Source organism: Giraffa tippelskirchi, chromosome 1 (genome assembly GCF_054371585.1).
Source record: "Giraffa tippelskirchi isolate mGirTip1 chromosome 1, T2T-mGirTip1v1.2.pri, whole genome shotgun sequence".
Lineage (NCBI taxonomy): Eukaryota > Metazoa > Chordata > Mammalia > Artiodactyla > Giraffidae > Giraffa > Giraffa tippelskirchi.
The window spans coordinates 148,467,914-148,481,124 of record NC_137275.1 but is presented as its reverse complement, the minus strand read 5'-3'; the positions used below and the strand labels follow the sequence as shown (position 1 = coordinate 148,481,124).

Below are 13,211 nucleotides of genomic sequence, written 5' to 3'. Positions count from 1 at the left end.
ATGTCTTGCAATCTGTGAAGCTTTCTGTGGTTCCATCTCTTCTTATTTTTTTCATCCTCCTAAAGTCAGAGTTCTGCCCCTCCCAAGTTTGTGTTTCTTTAATTCTTAGTTTAGTATCTCTATCATAACACCAAAATCTGCTGTGTATTACCTCTGCCTAGAAATTGAGAGTGCATTGACGTTAACTTTGTTTTACATGCCAAGATTCCACAGTAGTACTTGCCTCAATAAACATTTGTTGGATGGATTTATTTGGTTGATGGAGCATACTCCTACTCTGCTGTTTGTTGGGAACCTCAGGAGGGAGGCCATAAAGTTTATAGTAATACCCTGTTTCCTCTTTGTGTTGTTCCCCACATACATACCTTTCCCAGAGACTTGGTTACTTCACTTTCAATTATATTCCACAGCTCTTAGTGATGTTAGTTTTTGAGGAAAATGAATAGCTTTTTCCTTGTCCAACAAGATAGAAACTCAGGGTTATACTAAGAAGTGGTGGCCAAATCAGTGCTGCCTAGTTAGAAAGGTAATGATGAATGATGAGATAGAAAAGTGATGATGGAATAACATTTAAACTCTTTATAATTTTCAAATGATCCAATATTATATACAGGCAGGTAATCCTCTATCTGTCTTGCTTCAGTCATATTAGAGGACTCTTGGCTTCCTATTTGTCATATCTTCTTGCTATTTATTTTCATATCTTCCTGCTTTCATTCTGGTTGTTCATATTTTTGACCCACATTGACTGAAACACTTCTTTTTCCTTGGCAAACGTTTGTATACCCTCTAATGTTGAACTCTGTCTCCATTTAACTCAGGATATCCAATTTGTTCTGATTAAGGGATTGATATCATTGCTTTTACTCTGGTTGAATTTGTAGTTTGAGTACTTTGGACGTGGTGTTTTAGGAAGTTTAGAGTTCTCTGTGTAGCAGTTGTTGTTGTTGTTCATTTGCCAAGTTGTGTCTGACTCCTTGTGACCCCGCGGACTGCAGGACACCAGTCTCCCTGTCACTCACCATCTCCCAAAGTTTGCTATATTATTGAGTGGAAAGAAAAATGTTGCAGAATCATATGTATAGTAGAACCCAATTTGGTTTGTTTTTGAAGGATTGTTGTTGTTGTTCACTGTGTAGCATACTATAGTGCCTGTTCACTGTGATGTGCTACCTTAAATTCCATGGGCAACCCACCTCTTCACTCCTGGTTCAGAAAGGTGTATCATGGTGGAGAAAAACTTGTTAGAGTCATTGAGCTGAGTCTTAGTCTTGCTGTGCTTACTTATTAGATACTGTAATCAAATAGTTTGGAAAGAGAGTTGTAACTGAGAATGCAGTGGTGAAGACCTAGTCACCAATATAAGTTGGTGTGCATCCTCCTGTCTCTGGTCTTCTAGCACTCCAGTGACAAACAGAAAATAAGAGAAGACTGGCTGAATTCACCACTGAGCTCAGGATGCTTTGTGATTACAATAATTTACCTGGTGCCAACAGGTATTTACTTTTTCACTTTTGCAGTTTGGTGGATGGTCTGAAAAAAGGTGAGTTGCAGCTCATTCACAACCTCCATTTGCTTGTTTGAACCCTTGACACTCAACCTGTAAAACACTGTTGTTCTGACTAGTAGAAGAGCCAATGGGATATTCAGAAACAAATTCAAGTGCAGCCTAAGTGATCAACAGTTCATATGGTTCAGCCTAACTGTTCATATGTTCCTCTCTGTTTCTTCATCTCTCTTGAAGCCTTAGCTTTATGTCTTCTTTTCTTCTTCTTCTTTTTTTTTTTTGGTTTCCCAGGTGGCACTAGTGGTAAAGAACCAACCTGCCAATGCAGGAAACATAAGAGACATGAGTTCAATCCCTGGGTTGGGAAGATGATCTGGAGGGAGGGCATGGCAACCCACTCCAGTATTCTTGCTGAGAGAATCCCATGGACAGAGGTGCCTGGTGGGCTATGGTCCATGGGGTCACAAAGACTCAGACAAGACTGAAACGACTTAGCATGCATTATTAGCTTTATCTTTTAGCGTGTTCTGTTTTATTCTTATTAGAACAGTTGCTTTCTGTCTCTTTGCTGCTGCTGCTGCTGCTAAGTCGCTTCAGTTGTGTCCAACTCTGTGTGACCCCATAGACAGCCGCCCACCAGGCTCCGCCGTCCCTGGGATTCTCCAGGCAAGAACACTGGAGTGGGTTGCCATTTCCTTCTCCAATGCATGAAAGTGAAAAGTGAAAGTGAAGTCGCTCAGTCATGTCCAACTCTTAGCAACCCCATGGACTGCAGCCTATCAGGCTCCTCTGTCCATGGGATTTTCCAGGCAAGAGTACTACTTGACCATAATATGAAATTTAAAAAAAATATTTAATGAAAATTTATTTACTGAAAATACTATTACTTTGAATAGTAAGTGCAGTGTTTTCTTTTTAATAAAAAAGTCTGTCCATGTAATTCTCCAGGCAAGAATACTGGAGTGGGTAGCCATTCCCTTTCCAAGGGGGTCTTCCTAACCCAGGGATTGAACCTGGGTCTCCTGCATTGCAGGCAGATTCTTTACCATCTGAGCCACCAGTGAAGCTTCTGAATGAAAATGCTATTACTTTAAATAGTAAGTACAGTATTTTCTTTTTTAATAAAAAATTCATCTATTGCTTTTCATAAATGTATTTTTGGGTACATATTTCTTTATTTCCTTTAATTTTTTTAGTAGGTTAGTGGCCTTTGAGTTGGGAGGGTAACCTTGTAAATTTCTCTCTAAAGAGATATCTATCAAATTAAAAATTTTAAACCATAAAAATGGAGTTTTTTGGTTCTCTGTCCTCAAAGTCTGTCTGTTATTTTTGTTTTGAGTTCAAAATTATTTTTGAATGAAGAGAGAATGACATAAGAGGAGGCTTTTACTTTTTGCCTTTGGAAATAAAACTTTGTTTTAATGACATCCTATGATCCTGGGTAACCTAGTGTGTCTTTCCCACAGTTACATTTCTTTTGAACACAATAGTTTCAGTTTTTATAGAACATAGGTGGGAAGTGTAAATTAGCTACAGGTAATTTTTTTCTCTCTTTGAGCTAACAGCTTGTTTTCTAGTTTAGGTCACATTCATGGCCATTATTCAAGTCTTGGAGAAGGCAATGGCACCCCACTCCAGTACTCTTGCCTGGAAAATCTCATGGACAGAGGAGCCCGGTAGGCTACAGTCCATGGGGTCGCTAAGAGTTGGACACGACTAAGCGACTTCACTTTCACTTTTCACTTTCATGCATTAGAAAAGGAAATGGCAACCCACTCTAGTGTTCTTGCCTGGAGAATCCCAGGGACAGAGGAGCCTGGTGGGCTGCCGTCTGTGGGGTCGCACAGAGTTGGACACGACTGAAGCGACTTAGCAGCAGCAGCAGCAGCAGCAGCGTTTAAGTCTTGGTCTTTATTTTCTCTGTTGCATTGTAAGAGAAGATTAAAGCCATTTTCCTCTGTAGGTTTACTAGTAAGACCAAGGTGTTGTTCATAATATGCAAAGACTTCAGGAAGTTTTGAGACTTAAAAATAACAATTGTATAACCGAAGGTTGCTTAGCCTTTCAGAACTGAAAGAAGCCATTGAGATCATCTAGGTCAGGATACACACAGAGTCAATAAACTGGTTGCAAAGTGATAGCTCCCCTGTTACAAGAGATAAGAATTAAATATAGAATGTAATTTTGGAAAAGTTCAAACTGGGTTTGTTGAGTCTTCTCTTGGTGTTTAAGGAATACAGCCAACATTAATTGTGCTTTTGTATTTGTGAAATTTCTCCTATTCAATTTATGGATTTAGAAGATATGATTAACAAATGAGTAGTATATTATTATTGTTTTTAATGTCATAGTGTTAATAGAATTTCAACATAGGACATCTAGGGATTTAACAAAAGTAGTTTCATGTTATGTGTTGTACACTATTGAATTTTACTTTAAAAAGTTTTGATTAAAATTGAACTATTAATTTTAAATTCTTTGAATTTAATTATGATTTAATCAGCTACTAAATAAAACTGAATTTCTAGTTTAAGCTGCTTAGTGATGATGCTTATTAAAGCCCACCAGAGGCTCAGTAGATCCAGTTGGGTCTTTTAGTCATTACTGTGAGTTTTTTATATCTGCTTCTCTTGAAGCAGGGGAGCTATCATTTTCAAATTGGTATTATTAGGATTTGCTTTGTGCTTTCTACAATGAAATTTTTTTAAGTCCATCATTTCTTGAGATTTGTTTTTCTGCCACTCAGTAATATTTAGTTACAGCTCTAGGAGAAGACCATATATTGAAAAGGGAATTCTAGTTCTCATGAGGTTTTGCTCAAAGAATATTTTATTCTCTAAAGAACTTGTGATTGAAAATGGTCAAGTGTATATTTTTTCCCTATACTTGGGGGGCTTGACTGATTATATAATAATAATGATTGCTGGTGTTAGATAGGATTTTGGAAAGTGCTTTGATTGCTATGCTTTGAGGTAAAGTTAGTGTTTCTTGATTATATTTTTGCATCAAATGATCTGATAGGTTTGCTTTAGGAAGGACATGTTTCTGAATTTGCAGGAGGCATTCAAAACTAATGGTCTAATAAATATTCTATTCTGAATTTTTTATGAAAACTTATTGATTCCTGCTTTTCACCCACAATAGAATAGTATTTATATATGAGCATTGTTTTTGCTAATATAAACATGTCTCTCTTAAGGGTCCTTAAAAATTTAATACTGTTAAGTTGTATTTATCTAATGTGTATGTGTTTGTGTATTTAAATGTACATTGTATGGCTGTCTTTCTAAATTTGTGATGTAGGCATAAAGCTTTTTCATTAAGTTTTCTGATATTTATTAATATAAAAATCTTAAATTTTGAAAATTCAAACCTCATTTTTGGTCTTGGAAGAAATAAAATAGTATTGTGTATGTGTGTGTCTGAGAGAGAGAGAGAGACAGAGGAAGAGAGAGAGAAGATGTTTATATGTCAAAGCCTATATTCAGATTGGATGGTGGCATTTTCTGAAAAATAAATTAATTGTGTAGCTGTGTAAGGGAAGGTGACATTTCATCATATGGCACAAGCAGTTGGATCATAGAATGCTCACATCCATGGAAGCAGCATAGACAAGCAGGGAGGGAAGGAAAGAGTAAACTGTTTTATGAAGAAGTAAGAGAGATTAGTTATTGTCATTATGATCAAGGAGAAGCTGCAGATGGTGATGATGATGAAAGCTAACCATATCAAATTCAGTTTAGCTGAGCAGGCTCTCCTGGAATCCTTACAAATGGACTGCCTCTGTAAAACTAAGTGGAAGATAAGATGAAGAGGTGAAGCATGAGTATGTGATGTCAGTTGTAGGTTCTGATACTCCTCTGTTTTTTTCTCAGAATTCCTTTGTAATGGCTTAAACTATTACAATATTGTAAAGTAATTAGCCCCCAACTAAAATAAATAAATTTATAAAAAAATATATATATTTAAACTAATTTAAATGGTTACTTGAATTCAAAACCATTCAAAAATGAATGTTATGTGTTACTGCTACAAGAGTTTGACCTGTTTTTAAAAAACTAATTTCACTAATCTAAACAAATCTAATGACTAAATATTTATTTTTTTACCTATTTGTTTTTTCTATAATTTTTAATCTTATTATTAGTACCCCTTAATTGTTTTTATTGTTATTTATGGTTTGAGTCAACTTTTCTGTTGCAGATCAGCAGGACTCATTTGGTCAATTTCTAGATATAAATATATGCATATGCTTTTTAATATTATTTCACAAGTTTATATTAGAAATTTTTATTTACATACATGTCTATTTATGATATTCATGCATGATTAGCAGAAGTGAGGGATGAGTTTTTATAGGCTCAAAGAAAGATAAGATGATAGAATGACGTATTAGATTAAGCCAGAAATTCATTTACTTTAGCAGTGTGTGAAATATTGTGTACCAAGATGAAAATATAACATGACTCTTCGTCAGCTCATTGTTCTTTTTGGTTAAAGATATTTTATAACCAACTTTGATTCCTCTTTTAGAATACATTAAGGTCTTTCAGTCAGAAATTTTTCTGCACTTTGTTTGAATATTTTGATATTTTTAGTCCCTTTTCTATACTGGTTTTAGATTCATCATGACATCTAAAGTAATCCTGGGTTCATGGTGAGTGATCAGTATGTTCATCCTAACATCATCTGGTTAGCCAACATAGCAGTAAAGGGACTTTTATTTCTATAGTAATAAGGCTCTCTATGTAAATTATTCTAAGGCAAAAAGAAGTGAGTTCTTGTGACTTATGTCCAAGGCAAAAAAAAGGGAGTTCTTTTATCCTACAGTTTTGTCTTTTAAACTTGTTTGAATGTTTAGAATTGCAGAATTTGTCAAGTCAACAATTTAACATTTAACCACAATTTCCTCATTATGTCACACAATGAAACATGTTAATCAAAAATTAGAAACTTAGTCTTTTATATTGGTTTGGCATTTTGTTTTCAACCTAGCAGTTTTATTTAGTCGATAGATTGTGTTTTTATTCTAGAAATTTCTTGCTTATCAAAAGGCTATGAAAAGAACTAACAGCTTTGAGAACAAAATTTAAATATAAGTGCAATCCACACTTTAAAAATGTTCCAGCTATTTTCTCTATATGAATGAAGGATGAAGCCTTGATTTATAAAACCAAAACAATTTATTAGGAAAAAATTTGTCAGATATAAAAGAAAAGGACACTTTGCCATATACCTGAAACTAACACAGTTTTGTAAATCAACTCTGCTTCAATAAAAAGCAATGAAAAGGAAAAATTTTCCATCATACTCTGGCTGATAAACCTATTAGATGTAATAAAATTTGTATTGGCTATATTACGAGACTATTAGCCAGATATCTCTGTAGAAAATTAGAATACTACTAATTATAAATAGAATAACAGGAAAGAAACTTCCTCAACCTGAGAAAGGGCATCTGTGAAAAATCTATAACCAACATCAAAGTTGATGGTGAAAGGCTGCTTTCTTTCTAAGATCAGGAACAAGGTAAGGATGTATACTCTTACCATGTCTAGTTAACATTTGTACTGGTGGTTCCAGCCAGAGCAATAAGGCAAGAAAAATAAAAGTCATTAATTTTGGAAAGAGAGAAGTAAACTCTTTGGAAATCATGTAATTTTGTAATTAGAAAATTATAAGAAATTCACACACACAACTATTAGAACTAGTAAACAAGTTAAGCAAAATTGCAGGGATCATAAGAGTTAATATTGTTATTTGTTAAGATAACATTCCTCAATATATAGATTCAATGCAGTCTCTATCAAATTCTCAGCTGGCCTTTTGCATATAGTGACAAGCTGATTCAAAAATTCATATGGAAATGTAAGAGACCGAGAATAGGTCCAATATGTATTCCTTATTATAAATCACAGTATCATAGTATGCCAAACAAACTTATAAAGATAGATTATCTGATAGATTTTAAATAACTGGCTGTACATAAAAGGAAACAGTATAACTGAGTCCCTGCCTTATATCAAATTCTAGATTGATTAAAGAGTCATAAAAGAGAAAGATCAAAAAGTAGAAATAAAGGAATTTAAGTGTTTTATAATCTTGGAGTAAGGAATGTATGACATAAAATCTAGAAGTCCCAAGGCAAATTATTGATAAATTTGATTACTTAAAAACACTAGAATAGCCAAAATAATCTTTCAAAAGAAGAATAAAGTTGAAGAAGTAGCATTTCCCAATTGTAAAGCTTACTATAAAGCTGTACTGTTAAAGTGCTGCACTCAATATGCCAACAAATTTGGAAAACTCAGCAGTGGCCACAGGACTGAAAAAGGTCAGTTTTCATTCCAGTCCCAAAGAAAGGCAGTGCCAAAGAATGTTCAGACCACTGCACAATTGCACTCATCTCACACGCTAGCAAAGTAATGCTCCTAATTCTCCAAGCTAGGCTTCAGCAGTATGTGACCTGAGAACTTCCAGATGTTCAATCTGGATTTAGAAAAGGCAGAGGAATCAGAGATCAAATTGCCAACAGCCGTTGGATCATAGAAAAAGCAAAAGAATTCTGGAAAAAACATCTACTGGGCTGGATGAAGCACAAGCTGGAATCAAGATTGCTGGGAAAAATATCAATAATCTCAGGTACCCAGACAACACCACCCTTATGGCAGAAAGTGAAGAAGAATTAAAGAGCCTCTTGATGAAAGTGAAAGAGGAGAGTGAAAAAATTGGCTTAAAACTCAACATTCAGAAAACTAAGATCATGGCATCTGGTCCCATCACTTCATGGCAAATAGAAGGGGAAATGATGGAAACAGTGACAGATTTTATTTTCTTGGGCTCCAAAATCACTGCAGCCATAAAATTAAAAGATGCTTGCTCCTTGGATGAAAAGCTATGCCCAACCTAGACAACATACTAAAATGCAGAGACATTACTTTGCTGACAAAGGTCCATCTAGTCAAAGCTGTGGTTTTTCTGGTGGTCATGTATGGATGTGAGAGTTGGACTATAAAGAAAGCTGAGCGCCGAAGAATTGATGCTTTTGAACTGTGGTGTTGGAGAAGACTCTTGAGAGTCCCTTGAACTGAAAGGAGATCAAACCAGCCCATCCTAAAGAAAATAAATCCTGAATATTCATTGGAAGGACTGATGCTGAAGCTGAAGCTCCAACACTTTGGCCACCTGATGCGAAGAGCCGACTCATTAGAAAAGACCCTGATGCTTGGAAAGATTGAGGGCAGGCAGAGGAGGGGATGACAGAGGATGAGATGGTTGGATGGCATCACTGACTGGATGGACATGAGTTTGAGCAAGCTCTGGAAGTTGGTGATGGACAGGGAAGCCTAGTGTGCTGCACTCCATGGGGTCACAAAGAGTTGAACATGACTGAGTGACTGAACTAAAGAAAGCTATAGTAGTCAAGACAATGTGGTATTGGTATAATGTAGACATGTATATCAATGGAAGAGAATGGAGAATCCATAAATAAACTCCTATAATTATGTTTAATTGTTTTTGAAAAGGGTGCCAAGTTAATACAGTGGGAGAAAGAATAGCACTTTTCAACAAATGGTGGTGAAAGAACTGGGTATCTGGGTATTCACAAGCTAAAGAGTGAATTTGGACCCCTGCACAAAAGTTAAATGGTTCATAGACCCAAAGAGAATATAGCTAAAACTATAAAAATCTTAGGCAATGCTTTCTTAGCAGCCACAGCAAAAGCTCAAGTAACAAATAATAGATGCATTGTACTTCACCAAAATTAAATACTTCTGTACTTCAGAAGATAGAAGGGAAAAATACAATCACAAAGTGCTAGAAAATTTTTGCAAATCAAATGACTGATAAAGAACTTGTATTCAGAATAATAGAGAAGTAACAATGAAAAATATGCTAAAGGTTTAAATGAACATTTCTTCAAAGAAGATGTAGAAATGGTCAATAAGCATGTAAAAAAATGTTCAAAAGTCATTAATCGGGGATATGCAAATCAAAACTACAATGAGATGACTTTTTACACTCATTCACAGGACTGCAATTTAAAAACTGAACAATAACAAGTTTAAGAGAACATGTGGAGAAGTTGGAACATTTTGTTTCTAAGAATATAATCAAAAGGCAAATGACAAATTGGCAATAATGATTTGCAATGTGTGTGACAAAGCGATCGTTTTCATAATTTACAAAGGACTGTAATAAATCACTAAGGAAAATGTATACAGTGTAATATAGAAATGGACACATGAAAAGGCAGTTCACAGAAAAAGAAATACAAGTTACTGATAAAGATATGAAAAGATGGTTAACCTTATTTAAAATTAAAGAAATGGACAGCAAAGAAGTTGATGATGCTTACCTTGTAAAGGTATGGGGAAGTAAACACTTATGCTTTTCATGGTAATTTATACCAGTAGGACTTTAGAAAGCAATTTGGTAACAATTATCTGAAAATAGTTGTACATACCGTTTACTCATCAAATCTATTTCTAGGAGTTTACTGAGTAGATATACTTGAATGCATTCTAAGATGTACAAGTATACATGTAAGGATTTATATTATAGTATTGTCATTAATAGGAAAAATGCAAATAACTTATAAATCTTAGCAGTAGGGGACTGGTTAAATTCATTAATGATACAATGGGTAAGTTAATTCATCTAAACAATGGAATGCTATGCAACTTAAGAAATGTGATGTGGAAAGGATGTTAGAAATATACTGTGAATGGAAAAATAAGTTGTATAATAGTATGTATACTATAATCCCATTTGAATTTAGAATTGAGTATATTTAACATATTTAACATAAATCATTTTTATTATACAAAATATAATTTTATCATATATAAAATTATATTTTAAGATTTCTATAACATGACAACATTAAAAAGCATGTTACTAATGGTATGCTAATGGAGAAAACTTGAAGTATGGGTTTGTTTTGTTTTGTTGGTTTGGTTTTACATCCCAACTCAGGGGGCTTTCAGTCAGACATTGAATCAAGTATTTTTTTGTAAAACGTACCTTTTCCACCTCCTCTTTTGTTTTTAACTCAGCAGTATTGCTTAGAGATCTTTCCATATTAGTATATTAGTGTAATAGAACTTCCTTTTTCTATTTGAAGTCTTTGTTGATGAACCCTAGTTGATTTAACAATCTTCTGTTGATAGCATGTTTTAGCATGTTAAATATGATATTTAACTCTTATTGTATGTATTCAGTATTGCCTGGGTCTGTGGGATACATTGATAAGGACAAAAAATAAAAGACCATATTTCCTCCTTTCGCGGAGCTTGTTTTCAATGAGATAGACATTAACAGAAGACCTGTCAAATAAATGTGGAATCATAACTCTGATAAGTGCTGATAAGAATCTAGTAGGGTTAATTGACATAGTCAAGGAGTAAAATATAGCTTTTCCAAAAAAGTGATAATTGAACTGATGTCCAAAGAAAGGATTATTAGTTTTGTGTATTTTAACGATGAATTTTGTCCTATAATATCTATTCTCCCATTTCTTTTGTTGCTGTAAGCACACCTTACTGGTGCCTCTGTCTCGTCAGATTTTAAATATGCTTTTTCTCACTTATTAAAAAAATGCAAACTCTTCTCCAATCCCACTCTTGTTTCCAACTACTGCCCTTTTTCTTTACCTCCCCTTCTCTTGTTACCAAAAGTGTTTTGTCTAAACTTTCTGCTTCTATTTCTTATATGTCACTAAGACAAAAAAATTACAGGCTTATTCCTCCTTTGACCTATTCTAATATGAGTTACAGCAGACTTCATCACGGTCATCAATGACTTCCATGTCCAGTGAACATGGAATATTGCTAGTCTCTGTTTTTCTTGAATATTCTGTGACACTGCACATAACTCTATCCTTGAAATGTTCTTTTATTTTGGTTTTCATGACTTTATCGTCTTCTGTTTTTCTTCCTCCTTTTTCAGTCTTTTTTGCTGCCATTTTCTTTTCTAAGTATTAAATTCCTGAGTTCCTTAGGCTTTATCCTAGACTCTTTACTTCCTGTCAGACACTCTCAAGGCAAGCTTCACATCCCTAGATGATTCTCAAGCCTATGTTTGACCTCTCTTCTGAGCTTTACACCACTGTGTCCAGCTGCCTCTCATAGTTTTTACTTTATTTATTGTTTTTAATTCAAATATATTTAGGGTCAGTTATTTGCCAGGTAGTCTACTGGTACTGGGAGTCTTTTAAAAGCGCTTTACTGGAATATGATCTAAACAGAATTTATGATTAACATTACCCACCAGAAACAAACAGGTAAATAAACAGAAACAGCCAAAATAAGACCTTCTCTACTTCCATGGTTCTTACTCAGCTGCTGAAGTCCACCCAGTTCTTCTAGTCTGAAACCTTGGGATCAGTCTTGACTACTGATTTTATCTGAGCATTTCCTCATCCAGTCCAGTCGAATCCAGTCCAATTGAATCCAACCCAATCCAGTCAATGTAATCTAACCTAATGCACTGTTAACCAAGGTTGGCCATTCTATCTTCCAAGTATGCAGCCCTCCAACATCCTTCAGTCCATATACTCCCATACCCCCTTTTCTCTGCTAAGACCCTAATCTAAGCTGCCATCACCTCTTGAGTAGTCTGCTACAGTTCCTTCTAATTTGTCATACTACATTCACTTTTGACCACCATCTGGCAATTTGCTACATGACTGCAAGCATAATCTTTTAAAATTTTCCTCAATTTCTCCATGTCTCCATTTCCTTATCTGTAAAATGAGGTAATGATGGCCCTTCCCTCATAGATTTGTTGTGATGATAGAAAGAATTGCTATGTTAGAGTATTGAGAATTATGCCAGGTACTGAGGCCTCAGTCAGTTGTTACTGAGACCTTACACATCGTTGCATTAAGCCAAGTAAAAGGTATGGTTAAGACAGAAAGAAGTTTATTAATAATAGATTTGAATGGAGTAATTATTAGCTCATTTATACTTAATTGTGCTATATGTATTCACACAAAAAATCTGCAACTCTTATAATGCATGACCTTATTATGTGTAATTTTGTTTCTTAATTAAAAGGCTAAGAAGCACCAGGCTTTTCTAGTAGAGACATGTGAAAATAACGTGAAAGAATTGGAATCGATCTTGGACAGTTTTCCTGTGTCGGGCCAGTGGACATCAGGTTAGTTGAAGGTGTAAAATGACAGATGCATCTGTCAATGTTCCAAAGTCACTACATTTTGGGAATTCTGCAGATGCCTCTTATAGTCCCTCATCTCAACATGTTTTGATTTGATGACATGATAAGAGCAGTTCTCACAGCAGTCAATTGGCCTAGCTGGCTGCGAAAGGGTGACGGACTGTGGACCTGCTGTTGTCCTCCCCAAACTTGATTTACAAGTGTTGGTGTCTGTGTGATTGGACAGACAAGGGCTCACTTGCTGTGTTCTGAATCCAACTGAGAAGAAAGTCCATACAGTATACCTGCAAGGGGAGCAGATGTTTCCATCAACCCGAGCCAAATTCTGAGGCAACCTTCAGAAACTTAAAGGTCATGTATTCAAAAGGTTATGTAGGACACAGGCTGTAACACAGTGCATATTCTTTGCTGCTGCTTTCCAGTCTGGTTTTCTCCTTCATTTCCTACCACAGTGTACATACTCTCCAGATGAGTGCTTAGGTAAAATGCTTTGGTTTTAGTATTAGCCCACGTAATATGATAG

At 35.2% G+C, this 13,211-nt stretch overlaps 1 protein-coding gene across 20 annotated transcripts in view; it reads left to right on the top strand.

Annotated features, from left to right (window-relative positions):
* CCDC171 (coiled-coil domain containing 171) overlaps positions 1-13,211 on the top strand; it is a 351,005-nt gene that overhangs the window by 109,477 nt on the left and 228,317 nt on the right. For all 20 annotated transcript variants that reach the window (XR_014056567.1, XR_014056570.1, XR_014056569.1 and 17 more), the window contains one exon: positions 12,568-12,670. Coding sequence is in view for 14 of the 20 variants with exons in the window: in XM_081499610.1 (XP_081355736.1) it covers positions 12,568-12,670 (103 nt within the window). In the remaining 6 variants the exon portion in view is untranslated. The remainder of the gene's footprint in view (positions 1-12,567; positions 12,671-13,211) is intronic.